The sequence below is a fragment of the Scaptodrosophila lebanonensis genome, unplaced genomic scaffold (genome assembly GCF_003285725.1).
Source record: "Scaptodrosophila lebanonensis strain 11010-0011.00,11010-0021.00 unplaced genomic scaffold, SlebRS2 tig00000085-arrow-pilon, whole genome shotgun sequence".
Lineage (NCBI taxonomy): Eukaryota > Metazoa > Arthropoda > Insecta > Diptera > Drosophilidae > Scaptodrosophila > Scaptodrosophila lebanonensis.
In genome coordinates, this window is record NW_022060564.1 from 4,804,899 (window position 1) to 4,822,787 (window position 17,889).

At 33.6% G+C, this 17,889-nt stretch overlaps 1 protein-coding gene across 1 annotated transcript in view; it reads left to right on the top strand.

The window, feature by feature from the left end:
- The window catches only part of LOC115626588 (lachesin), a 32,969-nt gene extending 18,701 nt beyond the window's left edge, over window positions 1-14,268 (top strand). Inside the window, exons 6-10 of the mRNA XM_030521970.1 lie at window positions 6,927-7,077; window positions 8,656-8,798; window positions 13,669-13,791; window positions 13,974-14,180; window positions 14,241-14,268. Coding sequence (XP_030377830.1) covers window positions 6,927-7,077; window positions 8,656-8,798; window positions 13,669-13,791; window positions 13,974-14,180; window positions 14,241-14,251 — 635 coding nt within the window. The 3' untranslated portion in view covers window positions 14,252-14,268. The remainder of the gene's footprint in view (window positions 1-6,926; window positions 7,078-8,655; window positions 8,799-13,668; window positions 13,792-13,973; window positions 14,181-14,240) is intronic.
- The last annotated feature ends 3,621 nt before the right edge of the window (window positions 14,269-17,889 follow it).

Here is a 17,889-nt window from a genome sequence, read left to right on the forward strand (position 1 = left end):
ATTTTCAAGTTGTTTACACTCGGCAATGGCACCTAGAGCTTTTTTTCTCTTTCTCTTCCCTGTTTTTTTTGTCATCTACAAAACTGACAGACAGGAAATGTCAGTCCTTGTCCAGTGCGAAGTGCGGGCAAGTGAAGCGAAAATGCCGGTCTCACCAGCCCTACTCCAGGTCCTGTCCCATCCCTTTCCATCCAAAGTTGCCATTCCAGGCACCCGCGCTGCCATTTGACATCAGTGCAGGCTACAAGCTAAATTATTGTTGACTTAAGTCCTTGTACAACCTGAAACGCCGCCTTCCCAACTCGCTGGCCAGCCACTTAGCTAAGACGCGAGGCGGGACAAGAGACGGCTTTCTTTCTTCTACTTGCACAATATTGTCGCCACTCAATTGTAATTTAAATCAGTGCCCAGTCGCTTGAGTGCCCCAGAGGGCGGGCCAGGGCTTGGGCTAGTGGTTGGGCAAATGTTTGTGCAGCAGCTATTGAAAATAGTACGAGTATACATAGTATAGAATACCAGTAACAGGAGCAGTAGCAGGAGCAGTAGCTGAAGCTGAATCTCAACCTGCTGTTGAAGCAGGAGGCGAGCACTTAAGTTTTTTGCCTTTGCTTTGCCTTTTGACTGCTGCTTGAGCTGCTTTTTCTTTCATACATTTTTTTCGTATTTTATTTGTATTTTTGAGCGTTTGGGTCAAGCGTGCAATGAAAGGGTAGAACAAGTCCATTCAGCTGAGCACTTGCACGTCCAAATGTGTGCAATTATGGGTCGCCTGCCGTATGTCTTGCAGGTGCACTCGCCAGCTAAGTGGTCTCCAAGGTGATCGCAGTCAATGCACATGCACACTGGGCCGCAAACAGTAGTTTTTGACAAATTTTAAATCATTAAAAAAAAGTGGAAAATACTTGCTTCTAAGCTTAGGTTTTATTTACTTTTTTATTTATCATATCTCTATGCTAACAACTTTTTTTTATTTATTAATTTTTTAAAATTCATTTTATTTGCAATCTGAAACCTTTATACAAAGGTGGAAAATACTATACATGCTCCTAAGTTCAGTTTTTATTCACTTATTTATCATACTTATTTATTTTATGTTGACAATAATTTTTTTTTTTAAATTCGTTTTATTTGCAATCTGAAGTTTTTTTTTATCAAATTTTAAATCATTTAAAATAGGTGGAATAGTTCAGGTTTTATTTACTTATTTATTTATCTATCTATCGTATTTTCATGTCAACACCTATATTTTATTTATTTATTTCTTTAAATTCATTTTATTTGCAATATTTCTTAACCTAGACAATAAGGCTTAAGCTCAACAAACAAAAACTGTCGACGTAAGAAAATCATTTAAATGTTATTAAAAAGCCTTATAAGCTAGGAAAGCCTAAGTAGGATCACATTCTAATACTCAGCTGTTTCAGCTAAAGATCTCAAAAACTGAAAAAAAAAACAAAAAAAAAACTACAATACTCGTATACAAAAGAATTTAAGATATTACATAGTACGAGTATAACTTAAAATATAATTCATAATGTGAAGTAATTAAAAGAGTAAGATTTTATTAGAGATTCTTTGAATCAAGATGCACGTTTATTGGTGATGAGATAGTCTTATCTGTCGTATTCAAATATGTGATCAGAAAAATATATATAATTGGAGCAGAACAAAAGAAACGGTTCGTGTAGGGAAAAGTTAGAAAAACTGAGTAAATCTGAAGGGATGTGCCAAATCTACCAAATGACGGAATGGGGAATCTATATCACTAGCAAGAAGCTTATGAAGGAGGGTGAATCCTGAACAAATTCTACGTTGATGGTAGATCTATTAATAGAAGTGAGCCAACTATACTGCTTCCAATTTGGAATCCGAAGGGCAAATAGTAGAAATTGTTTTTGGACAGATTCAATTAACATTCCTTTTTCATTGTATAGTAGGGCGAACTATGGATATGTACAATGATTTATATCCATTTGAAATATTGCTTTTCAAACCCAGTTCTGTTTAAAAACCTCTCAACAACTTAATTCGGTTTTTTTTAAACAACTCCAAGAATATCATTATTGTAGAAGAATACGGAACTATTTTTTTTACTTTTTAGTGCACATTAGTTTGTTTTGGAATAGTTTGAAGTCCGGTTTTTTTCTGGTTGTTCAAATTGTTGTTTATTTATATCGTTAGTCTATATACAAGTTTATGCTCCTTTCCTCATACCACAACTTCATCAAGCAACCACTGTGCAGTGTGTGCTGTCAGCTTAAGGACTGAAAAATCTGAAAACTAAAGCTGAAGTTGCTTAACATTTGGACTTGGCACGCATTTGTCGAGTATTTGCTGGGCAGGGGAAAAAAAACTGAGCAAAAATGGATATCAATATAAAATATCTGTAGTGCATACCAAATTAGTCGACCGGTGGGAGCAGGCGCAGCAGAAATCCAAATGTGCCACCAACACCCACCCGGCCATCCACAAAACCCAGTGGCAAATTGTAGTTTCAACTTGCGATGATTTCTTTCTCAAGTGGGGCCCCACAGGTTAAGGGTCTTGTGCTGCTTTTGTAGCATGTGTCGCTGTTGGCCGCTTGTCGGTTTGCTGCACAAAGGCAACAAATCAGTATGCAACAAACTGAACAGTAAGCAAGCAAGCGAGCAGGCAGGCAGGCAGGAGCGAGAGACGAGGAGCAGCTGCAGGACGGGGGGAGGACAAAAATGGCAAACAGGAAACAGTAGCTGAATTTGTTGCTTCCTGTTTGTTAAGCAACGCACGCCACAATAAACGTAAACAAATACACACACAGCCGAGACATGCTGAGTGCCGTTGTGTGTCTCTGTCTGTCTGTCTGTGTGTGCGTGTGTGTCCTGGCAAAAGGACATATGCAAGCTGTCACAGTTGTTTTAACAAATTGTTGTTTTGGGTCGGTCTGCAGCAGCTTTTGATAGCAACAACAACAAAAATGAAATGGGAAATACTCGTACACGCAGAAATTGTTCAACACAAGCTCTCCACTGAAAATTGTACAAAAATTCGTGAGTAAAGAGCAAAATTGCTTGTCAAAATATTATTGAGAAATTGCGGCATGCTTGCCAAGCATGTGCTGCAATGATAGAAAACTACATTTTGTGGCCCAAACACAACTACAAAGTGCATAGAAATTTGTGAGCCAATTGGCTGCCAGACAGTCATCAATGAAGATAACCAAGAAATATTTCTAAATAACGACAACAAATTGTTTGAAACACAAGTACAAGTATATACGAGTAGTGTGTTCTATTTTTTTAAGCTACTTACTAAAGCTTGTCGATTGCAAATTATGGCTTTTGAGTCGATGGCCAACTACTGCCTATTTATGCATTTAGGTACGAAATGATAGCAAATTATTCGTACTAAGTTTTTAAAGCCATGAACTATTAGTTGCAAAGCATAAGACTTAAAAACAAAAATAAAAAAAATTAAGTGCTTTATAAAAAGAGGTTCATTTAATTATGAAAAGCCATAAATTAGTTTAACGGATGTTCGCAAAAGTAGGGTTAGATATTTCGTTAGCATTACCCAAAAAAAAAAAATACTAAAAAGAACAACAATGTTTTCTAGATGGTTTCCTAGATTGTTGTTCTTGGTCGAAACGACTACGGCCGATTTCAAATTGTTGCTTTTCTTTTGATCCCTAAACACTAAATTCTCATTTGTTAAATTTTTTATTTTATTTATTATGAAATTCATTTCGCATTCAGTTCTAATATTTTTAATATTATACCCAAAAACAACATATATCTTCATCATATACTTGTATTGCGGCTAAGCTTCAACTTGGTAGATTAAATAAGACTTTATAAAAACTTATTTATACTTTTTTATTTATACTTATTTAATTATTTACTTATTTTTACTTATTTATTTACTTACTTATTTATACTTACGTTTATTATTGTGTACATAATACTTTTTTTTTATTTATTTTTTTTAAATTATACTGTTATATTTATAACTTAAATTAAACTTATAGTTAAATACAAATACACCTTAAACTAGGTGTTTAGTCTTGGAATTAATAAAGGAACTTAGTTTCATGAACATTCACAAGTATTTTGTTAAAAAAGTTACTTTTTGCTAAAGTCTAGTCATCCACAAAAAGCGCAGCTATGAAAAAAAGAACAACCATCTAGGGTTAAATTAATTAATTAGGCACAAAACAAATGTAGAAACACTGTTGCTTAGGAGTATTATTTCTATCGAAAAAATGAGCAAATATTACAAATGTGTACAAATATTTATAAATTTTCAAATTCTTATCAAACAAAATGCAGTTGCCATTCGAAATGTTAATCCAAGCAAATGCATTTTGATTTAAACAGAACCAGTTTCAAATATTTCCATAGTTAATGAATGCATTTGAATTAAATAGTTAATCAAGCTATTTAGTTGTGCAAGTATTTAGAGTAGATAATTCTCTATAATAGCAGCGTCCAACTCATCAAATTAGTGCTCCAACTCAGTGACAAGAGCAGGGCCATCAACGTCATGACAAGCTAATTAGGTGCGCATTTTGTCACACTTAGCTCGAGCACTTAAGCTCATTTTGATTACAGGATTATAACAAACAAAAAAAAAGGTGAAAAGCCCCTTCAGTTGCGCACCTTCGTAATCGCAAGCCAGCTTTATGAACACAAAAAGGCGCTAATTTGTGTCCGAGCTTATTAAAAATTCAATTGCTGAAATGTTGCGCATCCGAAATGACCATTCAACAAAAAACCAAAAAAAAAAAGAAGAGAAATAATAATAATGCTGGATGGACTGCATCCTTTTTGCCGCAACTTAATTGGCAGCCCGCGGCAACCATAAATCAACAAAAGGTAAAGTGGACAGCAATGCGAAACGAAGCGAGAATGACAACGGGGTATAAGAGGCCTATTGTGGGCTTTGAGGCATTGTGGTAAGCCCTAATGATGATGATGGCAAGAAATGACAAAAAAAGAAAGAAACGAAAAAGAAAAGTGCCACGCAACTATGAGAAATGCAAAAATGTTCATTAGTCTTCATGCAGACCAAAAAAAAAAAAAAAGAAGAAGAATAAAATGCGACTCACATTTAATATCTTAATTAAAAATGTGCGCCGAATGCACCTGAAGTTCGCGCTTTTGAAAGCCTTGGTTTGGGTCGCAGTGCATTGACAAATCGCAAGAAAATTTCTATAGGTGTTTTACATAATTACTGCGCAAGTCAAAAACTCACGACACGCTCATTGACTTAAGCACAAAAAAACAAAAAAAAAAAAAAGAAAGCTGGGGAGCTAAGAATTCCACACAAAGGCTCGAGACAAAAAATCGACAGCAAGGATGATACGAACTCGAGCACACACAGCCAGCCCAGAAGAATATTTCAAAAACGCAGCATAATGCTATTCATAAGATTTTTTGCACAGCCAAGAGCCAGAGTCAGAGCGGGGGCAAGAAATAGTTTTCCACTTCGGCTGTGGGAGATTGGGGCAGGTGGCAGGTTTCGTTGCTGGCTTGGTGACAGCCGGCGGAGGCAACTTTCTCAGGACATGGTTAGGCAAATAAAAGGCAAAGTGCCGCCTTGTGTCTTGCACTCATTTAAATGAAAATCAGTTGCAAGACAGCCAGGCAGGCAGGCAGGCAGGCAGGCAGCAGAAAAACATACAAAAAATATAAGAAAAACTCTGCTTCAAACTGTGACTGCAGCATTTGCATAAGCCGAACCAAAAACTATGCATAAATAAATTAGACTTGAAACTTTTGTTTGTCAATATGGGAAACGAATGAGTGCTACACACAATTTAAACTGCACAATAAATTAAGGAGCAGGTTACAAGCGACCATGTCCCGACCTCCTGCCAAAGGCTCTCAGAATGAAACTAAACCTAAAAGAAGTTATTTAAAAAAAAAAAAAAGTATTTTCAATTCTGTCAATATGAATGTCTTGAAATTTTAGTTTATAAAAACTTTTCATTTATATTTGTTGAATCTTTTTATATTTATTTTATTAAATATGCTATTACATTTCATAATCATAAATAAAAAATAAGAAAACGTATTTTAAAATATCATGAAATTTTAGTTTATAAAAACTTTTGGTTTAAATCTGTGGGTTTTTTAAATTTTTATTTTATTTAACATGCTATTACATTTCATAATCATAGACAAAACAATAGGATGTTTTTTTAAGAAAGAATATTTTAAATTCTGACAATATGAATGTTTTGGAATTTTAGTTTATAAAAAATTTTAATTTAAATCTGTTGATTTTGTAAATTTTTATTTTATTTAATACGCTATCACATTTCATAATCATAAACCAAAGAAATGGAGGTTTTTTTTTATAAGAAAGAATTTTTTAAGTTCTGACAATATGAATGTTTTGAAATTTTAGTTTATTCAAATTTTTAATTCAATTCTGCTGATTTTATTTTTATTTTATTAAATATGCTATTACATTTCATAATCAGCCTATAAAACAAAACAAAAGGAGTTTGTTTTTGTAAGAAAAAGTATTTTAAATTCTGACAATATGAATGTTTTGAAATTTTAGTTTATTAAAAACTTTAATTTAAATCTGTTTTTATTTAATTAAATCAACAAAATGGGCTGTTGATACAAATTACAATATTTATTTAACAAAAACAAGATATAATATAGTATTACGTTACAATTTATAACTTAAAAGCTAAACAGCCTACAAAATAACTGTACAATATAGTTATGTCTATCAACGTCTTCGACACGTTGGGGGAATTTTATTCGCCATACGCCCCGATTCACAGTCAAATGTTTAATTCCATTTAAGCAACTACAAGTATAATTACTTTTTCCAAGGTAGCTAGCACTCCTAATTTGTAAATAGTTTTTATAATATTATCTATGTATAGCAACTATTGTCAATAAATAAATATTTACCTTATTTCCCCTCAGTTCCTCCCATGCTACTAATACCACATCAGTTGGTTGGCGCACCAGAAGGTTTCAATGTCACCATCGAATGTTTTACGGAAGCGCATCCAACATCCCTAAACTATTGGACACGCGGCGAGGGACCAATCATTCACGATTCACATAAATACAAGTAAGTATCAAGAGATAATAACAATTAATTTATTGCTTAACAATGCCACAACACCAACAAATCTTTCCAAACAATAACAAATGTAGTTAAATAAACATTTTTAGCTTAAGTTATATATTTATGTCAACAAACATTGGTTGCCGACATCAAAAAATTATAAAAAGCATCTTATAAGTTAGAAAAGCCTAAGATGGAGAAATCTAGTCAAATTAAAATAATAGCTAATCAATTAATTTATTTATTAGCTCCTACTTTGTTTAGTTTGTTATTTTCTGGAACTATTTTTTATTTTGCAATTTACGCTCCCCTCTCTTTCCTTTACAAACTTGTTTGAAAAATATATTTTGAAGTGATATTTCAAAATAAAAATTGAACGGTTATCATTCGATTTGAATTTGATTGCCTTTTATTACAATTATTGCAATAAAACAAAGGTTCTCTTAGGTGACAGTTCAAGATATATAGATCGAGTTGGTGTTAATGGATATCAAGTCGCAGAATATTGGAGTTCAGTTCGGGGAGCGTTTTAATAATGAAAAAAGCATCTAGTTACATTTCATGGAATTTCACACTTTATTTATTTGTTGATTTTTCTATTTCTTTATTTATTTATTTGTTTACTTGTATATTTCTTATTTCTGTACTACTTTGCTTCTCTATTTCTTTATTTATTTCTTTATTTTATTTTTTCATTAATTTTTAATTCTGTATTTTATGGCATTTCACACTTTATTTATTTAATTATTTCTTTATTTTTATATTTCTTTATTTATTTATTTGCTTACTTGTATATTTCGTTATTTCTTTACTACTTTGCTTCTCTATTTCTTTATTTATTTCTTTATATTATTATTTCATTAATTTTTACTTCTGTATTTTATGGCATTTCACACTTTATTTATTTAATTATTTCTTTATTTTTATATTTCATTATTTATTTTTTGTTTACTTGTATATTTCGTTATTTCTTTACTTCTTTATTTCTTTAATTATTTCCTTATTTCTTTATTTATTTATTTCTTTATTATTTCTGATAGCAGTACTGGGTAGTGGTTTTCGAGGTGTTTTTAGCTTTTCTAGCTTTTAAAGGTCCTTGCACTTTCTGCATCTGTCGGTTTCTGTAATTTCCAGCTTCTTATTATGGGCAGCTACCAGGCAGTCTGCATTTTATTCTCTGTAGCTGGAGCCGGATTCGAGTCTTGTTTGTGGTATTATTGTTGTTCTACTGATGAGCAACTTTTTTTTAAGGTTTCTGCTACCAGGCTTAGCTCTGTTTCCAGCCTTTGCCCTCAATACCTTGGTGGCTCATTTTCTCGTCTGCTAGCCACCTGGATGGATGCCTTCAGGGATTTTATAACTGCCTGGCTCTACAAAAAAATGTGGATGCCATCTTTAGTCTCTTCAGCAGGGAAAATAGTGCAGTAGTTAGGCCTATAACAAGGGCTATTTTTTGTTAACAAATTAATAGAATAGAATAAATAATAAAAAAGAAATAATTTATGTGCGTATTAAGTGAAAAGTGATATCTTACTGTAATTTAACTGTATTTTCTTTTTATTATTCTCCATTGCTTTACAGAGTGGAATCAAGCGTCGGCGTGCCGGCATATAAGACGCACATGAAGCTCACAATCATTAATGTGAGCAGCGGCGATGATGGCATCTACAAGTGTGTGGCCAAGAACCCCCGAGGCGAAACGGATGGCATTATACGATTGTATGGTAAGTGCACTACTCTTTCATTTTGTGAGATGTTTGATTAAGTTAAGAGCGAGCCTGAAATGCATTTAAAATTGCCATTTTTTATTACGCATACGCCAAGTGGCACTCTGGTAGAGTCTATTATTTTGTTATAGAAATGTAATTGAAGGAAAACAGAGCTTGAATAAACTAAATTAAATTAAATAGCTTAAAGCAAGCCTGCTCATTGAATGGCAAACTAGTGGAGTTGTTCAACTTTAAGCAACGCCACAACTAATTATGTGCTCAGTGGGCCATATCCTTTGTTCGTTGAGAAGAAAATCAGCGTTGAAAAAGTGCCGCATTGGCCTTAACACAAATTGACAAATTTCAGCCATTTAGCCGATTCCGTTTTCACATGTAGCAGCAACAAAGGCGACCGGAGACTATGGCCGACTATGGCAAATCCCGACCGCATTTAATGCCACCATTCGACTAACCATAGAGCCAATGTCCTGGCTTAATTGCTTGACGCGCTGACCAAAGCACGCACGACATGCAGCCAACGAGCAACCGACGGACGGAGCAGCACGTAATCGAAAGTAGTTTGGGGCAGAGGCTCCACTGATACGTATATGCCCGGCACATTGGGCGATAGGGTGCGACATAATCAAGCCGGCGAGAATCAAGTCACGTGCTCTCTGGCTAAGGCTAAGGTGTGGAGCTGGCTGGCACACACAACTTTCTGTGTGTGTGTGTGTGTGTGTGTGGCCGCACAGCTCCCCAAAAAGGACGAAGACAACTCACTCACATGAGTTGCAGGAGCCTTTGGCAAACTTAAATTTTATTTCATATATACTTGTAGTACGTAGAAAATCTGATATTTTTTTCCTTTTGTTTCTAAAGCTTGAATTTTGCAGCTCAAGCTGTGAGTTAATATCACGTCTTTGGCTTAATTACGTGATGGATTTGTTGTGCAATTGTTGAAGCAGTTAAGGGGTCCTTTTTGCCTTCTATTTCAGAATTTTGATCGCTTGACCTTTTCACACTCACCCCCCCTCCCCCCCACCTAGGAGTCTATTGTTTTTGCTGCTTTAGTAACTAACACACATGTAAGGCCATTATATAGATCAGCTATTATAAATAAAGGATTGGCTTTTCATGTGAAAAAAAAAACTGTCCAAATCCGAGTTACTTTCCAGTCATAAGCCAATATGATTGAGTCATGGAAATATTGCCCGGATGGGTGATAAAATAAAATATTAGGCGACGAAAAATATTAACCAATTGTTATTATTAACAAATTTTACTGCGCCCACCCATAGATTTCAGAATTTTTGAAAAAAAACCAGCCCTAAATCCAATGTAGAACCTTTGGCGAGTTCTCTCAAATAAAGTTTCTGCCCCTGGAAGGGAGCTTTATATTCTAATGGATCTCAAAGCAGCTATTGTCCTGAAATGGGTTAAAATTAACACAAAAAAAAGTAATAAATTCAAAAGAATCCCGTGTAATTAAGGTTATTTATAATAATGGGCGCTGGATTTAATAAAATGCATAACCGGTATTTTATTTCTGAATAATAAGTAATAAGTAATGAAAAATAAAAAAAGTAAAAATAAAACAAAAACACAGTCGAATTAATAACCTCCTCCTCCTTTTTGGAAGTCGTTTAAGAATAGTTTTTATTATTTTTCCCAACTTGCTTCGCTCTAGCAAATAAAGCTGCAAGCTATCTTTAGTCATAAAGGTAAAAATTAGCGGTACTTTGGGGAAAATTCTTGCTATAAGCAAAGGAGAAGATGATTAGAAATATTGGCAGAAAAAAGGATAAAAAATAATGCAATACAGGCCGAATTAATATAATAATACAAAACATAAATATTTATATATTTTTTATATATACTACATATTATATTTATATTTTGTTATATTCATATATATATATTTTTAAAACAAACGATATGTAATAGTGATAAAAAGTAATAGTCATGTTTTGTCCCAGTTACTTATTTCGCACACATTACATTCAAACCTCATTATGGGGAGGTTTTTGTTTAAAATACTTGCTTATTTAAACAAATATTCCTTAAATTATGACGCAGAGCTCCTCTTTAATTACGTTCTATTATTATTTTTATTAAAATTTCAGAACTGACGCATAAATAAATTATGGAAATGCAGATTCTATTTCCGACACTTTCGCCCTTTTTAATTAATTTAAACCGCGCTCTGCCCATCTCCCTGCCTCTCTATCTCTCTCCCTCTCTCCATCTGTATCTTTCTATTTGTCATAATCAAATTCATGGCACAAAAGTCAGCATATTAATTAGTTTTTCATATTGATTTGAAATATGTCGAGCTTCAATTGCCCGCCGCCCACTTAGCTGCTTAATAGGCAATAGGCGATGCTTGCAAATCAACGAGCATCAAAATAATTTCGCCGATTTCAAATACTATATGTATGCATACAAATGCATTAAATGCAACCGACCAGCCAACCAGCCAACCACTTTACTCCAAAAACCGAACAGCCCGATAACCCAACGGCCTGACATGTGTTGGCCAAAAGCCCTTTTGGAACGCATTGGGAAAACTCGATGCCAAAACAAATTAGGCGCGTAATTAAAATGCGAGCGCTTTTTGTGCACAAATTGAAAAGTGGCCATGGCAGAGAGCGCTTTAATTATAAACATGCATGCATACGAGTACTGGCATATAGACACACGATATGGGGTCCTTTTGGGAGACCGAGGCTGGCATAGTGTTTCGGTAAAAATGTGCATATTGTCACATTATTATGAAAATACAAAATAATTAGCATTTTGCATAATCAACTGGAGCGTACTCTGTCGAGTGAAATGTTAAGCGAGCGTACAAAAATGTTTAAATAAACAAAAATCAAATGAAATGAAACGTGCTCACAATGCCAATTGGAATATGTAAATTTTATGATAACAACAATACTGCGACCAACAAATGCACGGAATTTCCTCTGAAAGATTGAAAAAATGTAAAGTAAATAGCCAACAGCGATGGGGAAGCGAAACGCGGCAATGACAAGTGGAAATGCAGGAGAAGGATATACGCAACAGGGATAGCCGAACCAAGTGGCAATGCAGCTGAACTGAACTATTTGTATTTAGAAAAACTTGTGGCATTCAAAATGCTTCTCAGAAATGTACAAATCGGGAAAAAAGAGCAAATCCTCAATAACTTTGTTTCATTTTCTTTCCTCCAAGTACGAAAATGTTAAAAAAAGTAAAAAGAACACTAAAAATATTAGGTTGAAATCGAATTAAAGCTCTATAAACAATTAAAATTTGAAAATGTTAACAAGTAAACTTTTTATTTTAAATTATTGGACTAGCATATATATTTATATAGAAATCTGGCAGTATCCTCATTAACTTGTATTATTTCCCGAATTTAATGAAGTTATCTACTTTTGTTTCCTCCAACACACAAATTTACATCAAAAGGAAAACACAAATATAAATATTAGGTGGAAATCGAATTAAAGCTCTAAATTGTTTATAATTCAAAATTATATACAAGTGAAACTTTTTTTTTTAAATTATTGAATAAACAGAATTAAAATTTACTTATATTTAAAAGATAGGCAAAATGTTGGTCATCCTTAAAAAATTCGAAGAAAGCCTAAGCTTTTATACTAATTGAAAGAGGAATTCTCTGATGGAATTATTCATATTAACATACAATAGTATTGTATATATTTTCTGTAACACTACTTCGAAAATATTCAATACATAGTTGGTCTTTCGAACATGCTAGTCAGTCTTATGAATAGTAGTCTTGATAAAGAAAAACCTGGCTGTATTGTCCACTTCGTTGTTTATATGTTTTTATCTGATTTTTTACTTTTTTGAAAAAAAAAATGCTTTAGCAACTCCACGAAGCTTTTTGGTTACTTGTTTCAACTTCTCAACTCTCCTGACTATTTGTACAAAAACGAAAAAAATGCTATGTTTTGTTGAATTTTTTAAACTTGTCATCCCTTAATGCCTGATTTTCTTACACTGTATCCCAAGGGAGAAATGATCTGCTAAGAAGTTGAAAAAGAGGCGTAACAGCGTCTATTTTCTAGGAAAAAATACTCCCATCATAGCGAAGGGAATCATTATAGACATAGAAACGGCCATGGGCCTAGTCAGGAGTTCTGTTAGAGGGATTCAAGATTTTGGATTTCCTGAATAAATTCATTATTAATATGACGGAGAAATTTCTTAGGGACAACCATCAAAAAATAAAATTATACGTAATTTTCTGTATATGTAATAAATATAAAGATTTGATTACACAATTTTATTTATATGTATAAATAAAGACTTGATTAAAGCTGCTGCACAAACAACTGTCTATAGACTTACATTTTTGCAAAATGTTCAACTATTGTACTTCAGGCATTATACTGACCTGATCCAATCCTAGCAGAGTGATATTGAGAGTCCATATAAAGGTACTGCTTCTGTTTTTTGTTGGCCTTAAGCAAGCGTTTGTTAAAATCAATAATTCAGGCATTCCGAAAAGTCGCTCCAATAAGTATTCATAAGAACCAAATAGTTGAAAAGATTTTAATATATTGTACAATTTTATGGGCAACAATATTTTGAATGCGTTACAATTCTGCGAAGGGGCAGCTGCCCGCTACACCAATGGGAACGATTGTTACAAACAAAAGTCTTAATAGAATAATTTTTCATTAATTTCAAAACTGTTATCAAAAATTGTTACTAAAAGTTGTTCGTCCAACAAAATCTGTGAAATATATCTTATAGTTTTTCTTGTTAATGGTATTATTTAATTTTTTCATTAAATTTTATATGAAATAAATTTATATTTAAAAGTATTATCTGATAATAATGCTTCTGCTCTCTGTTTCTACATTTGCAGTCTCCTATCCGCCCACTACAGCGCCCTCGAATCTGTACACAACCGATGCGCACTGGTCGGAGGGTAATAGCATTGGCTATGGTAGCGCCGATTCAACGCGTTCGATATATGCGCAGGACAAAAGTAAGTGTATATCACCGACTTAGGCTTGTACTCATTATCATGGTTTATATATTCCCCTCACTTTATTCAACTCATCGTGCTTGTTCACTCTCTTTGTCTCTCTCTCTCTCTCTCTCTGTCTACCATTTGCTCTCTTTGTGTCCCGCTCCTTCCGACTCATGTGCTCTCATCCAACGCCTCAGATACGCGCTATCAATCAAATTTGAATGAAATCGGCTTATCTGAACAAAAATCATTCCTAGATAAAACCAATGGCAACAGCAATGGCAACAGTAATGGCGGCAGTCTGGGAGAGGAGGACGAAATCGTCAATGGGGCCCATGGCGTTACTCTGGACAGCTCTGGACCGCAGGCGATATGCGCCATCGCGTGGCTCTTCATGCAAATGAGTTTGTTGTTAAGGTCTGGACATTTGTAGTCGAGCTCTGATGTATTTGTTTTACCCCTAGGCTTAAGCTGAACGAAACAAGAACTTGGAAAGTACGTATAAAGTTATTCTTAAGGTGCACATCAATATATATATATATATATATATATATATATATATATATATATATATATATATATATATATATATATATATAGTTCTATACTCAAGTAATGAGAAGGCAGTAGCGATTTATGATTATGATCCGCCCCCAAAGAACAACCTTACAGACCTAAACATTGTTTTCACTTGAAGCCAAAACCATAGAGTGCAGTGTAAGAGTTAAGATCCTTAGGCCTAATAGACTATATGAGTATAAATATACATAGGTATTAACTGCGGCTTTGACATTGATATACAAGTATAAGCAATTAAAAAACTCTCACAAAGGGTCAACCCTAAGTTTCCCTAAATGTGCTTCAAATTTTAGATACACACGCACTTAGTATAAATATTTTCGAGTGTAAACTGCAAGCCAAATTCAACAAAAATCTATATATACATACATATACATACATATATTTGTGCGTTAAACGCTGATGGCATTTTTACACACACACAGACACACACATAAGCTTATAAAATGCTTATGCATATAGACGCCTTAAGGTATGGAACGTTAAAATGCGAATTAAATACACATATCGAGAGCAAAAATCATTGAGAGCGAAGCACGCATGCATACACGATATAATTACGCAGACATGTTTGTGCTTGAATAACTGTAATTAGTGTAAGTAAGTATTGTAGAAAAATTTAATTTGCCACAAATTATTGTTTAAAGCTTCAGTTTTCGAGTTAAACAAAACAAAAAAACAGAAAGGACACCAATTCATGGCAGAGGCAGACGATCGATTGTCTTTAAATGATGAACTTTTTATTAAAAATATTTCAAAATACAGCCTTAGATTTCAACACGAGAGGAGAATTCAATATTTTAGTTTCAAATACTTTCTGACTCATCAACTCATTTTTTTAAATACGTTGTTAATTGATTTTAAAAAACGTGGTAGAGTGTAATTCTTTTGTGAATAGTTCATGAGAAATTACTATGTGCACTTCCTTTTTAAAGGATTGGTCTTAGATTGGATTCAAAAAACAAGTATCCAAAATTTCCAAAAAATCAGCTCTTACTTGCTTTCTGATTTCACAATTATTATTCAGGCACAGATTTCGAATTCTGATTCTACAATCTATAGTATTCACTCACAGATTTTAATTCCATTTATTTCTTTCTTTTTATTATTATTATTATTATTTTTTTGCAGTGTACATTATGTAGAATGAATAATATATCAGCGAGAGTGAGCTAATTATTACTAACCTCTATAAGCATAACGAATATATTTCACGTAACTAAGGAGCAACAACATTAACACAAATTTATATGCAGGGTTTAAATCTTTGTTGAATTAAAAACATTATCATAGAGAAGTAAATAGACAATTAAGAAATGGGACGGACAGAGACAAAATATAAACGAAAATGTTAAACATTTAAGTTAATTATTGCTATAACGTGTTGCTATATGGATTAACAGAAAGTGGCTGGCAAATATGCAAAGCTATAGCAAAAGAAATAAAAACAAAAACAAAAATAAAGAAATAGACGAGTATAATATACATACAACCTAGCTATATAGGTATATACTATAGTGCGTGCATAAACATATTCAAGTTAATGTATTTGCGAAACATGTATTTAAGCATATTTAATGGAGTGTGTAAAGCATTAATTGAAAAATGTATTAATATTAAATGAGGAGACACATATACAAAAATGGCATATACATATGCTTACACATACAAGTATAGTATATACATACATATATACCTACATATAAAGTAAATAAATAAAGAGAGGTGAGCAAATTGAAATAAAAATCAACAATATAAAAGACAACAACAACAGCAAATATTATGTGTTAAATGCTTAATTAGCGACCAAATTAAACAACGCCGAGCACACCCACAAACAGACACAGGCACGCACATGAATAAAACAATGAAACAAAAATGTGCTCAAAACATTAATAAACAATTAAGCTGGCTGCAGTTTTGGAACGATTGCCGACCGCATTTTATTTGTTATGCAATTCCATTTCATTCTTTTATTTATTTCATTTCCATGCAACACTCAAGTGGATGTTGCAAACAAAAAATAATAATACAGAAAAACATGCCATATTCAATTTAATTATATGGCCGATGTGTCCGGACGTAGCAGGAAGGAGCAGCTGATTTTTCAATGGCATAACAATTTCAGGCGACACATGTGGCACGCTTTTTACTTTTAGTTGATTTCATGCATTTTTCATTATATTTTTGTATTTTTATTTCTTTTATTCAAAATTGAAAGTGCATTGCATCGCATCATTATCGACAGCAGCGGCAAGATTGTGTTTGTTGGCGGCTGACATGGGTTAATGACGCGACGTGTGCGGTTAATGTCCATGGGCCGTGGCATTGAACTGCATTCCACATGCGCCGATTTAATGTGCGGCCGAATGCATTATGTATGCGACAATTACAGAGAACTGGTAGGTACTACTGTCCTAAAATCATTTCAACATATTCATAAACAGCGTTTATCCTGGGAGCAAATTCCAGGATAGTTTGGTGGAAATCTTGAGCATTCTAATATAAGAAACAATTGGAGATGCATTCTTTTAAATCTGCACAACTCTACGTGCTACGAATTTTTGATTTTACTAATTTTATTTTCTAAGTTTAATTCAAATAATTAACAACAAAATATTGAATAAAAATTAAATTAAATTTGGTTGTTTTTGTGGGAGAGGGTAAAGGATATTTCAGAGCTCTAGCCTACTATTACAATAAACGAAATATTCAATACTTAAATTTTTATCAAGCCGCTGCAACTGATTTATTTATTTATTTTGAACACCGCAACTACTTTGACTTTTGAAGGGCCTGGCCTGGCAATGCAAGTAAACAAGCCGGCTGGAATTTAAATTGGGAATGTAAACAAAACCAGAAGTAAATAAAACCAGAAGTAAACAAAATCAGAAGTAAAAAAACTGAAGTTGTAAACAAAAGCGATATTTGCGGTGCTTTGCGAGACGTAAACAAATTGGGATCCTCCTATTGGTTGGGCTAGATGTAAACAAACCGATCTTTGCGGTGCTTTGCGGGATGTAAACAAAAATCAGCTGTTTAACATTAAATAAACAAACGGTGCATCTGCCTACTGCCCATTTATGTTTGCCTGGTAGATATCGATGGCTTAAGCGTCTTTTAAAGGCAAACTTGGTCAGTTGGGAATTAGTTCTGTCGATTTTGGATATGAACGAGCTCCATTTCGTTTATTAATACACCAGGCGAGCATAAGTGCACAGCAAGTAAATAACCCGGTTCGGATTTAAATCGGGAATGTAAACAAAACCAGAAGTAAAGAAACTGAAGTTGTAAACAAACTGAAGTTGTAAACAAAAACGATATTTGCGGTGCTTTGCGGGATGTAAACAAAAATCAGCTGTTTAACATTAAATAAACAAACGGTGCATCTGCCTACTGCCCATTTATGTTTGCCTGGTAGATATCGATGGCTTAAGCGTCTTTTAAAGGCAAACTTGGTCAGTTGGGAATTAGTTCTGTCGATTTTGGATATGAACGAGCTCCATTTCGTTTATTAATACACCAGGCGAGCAT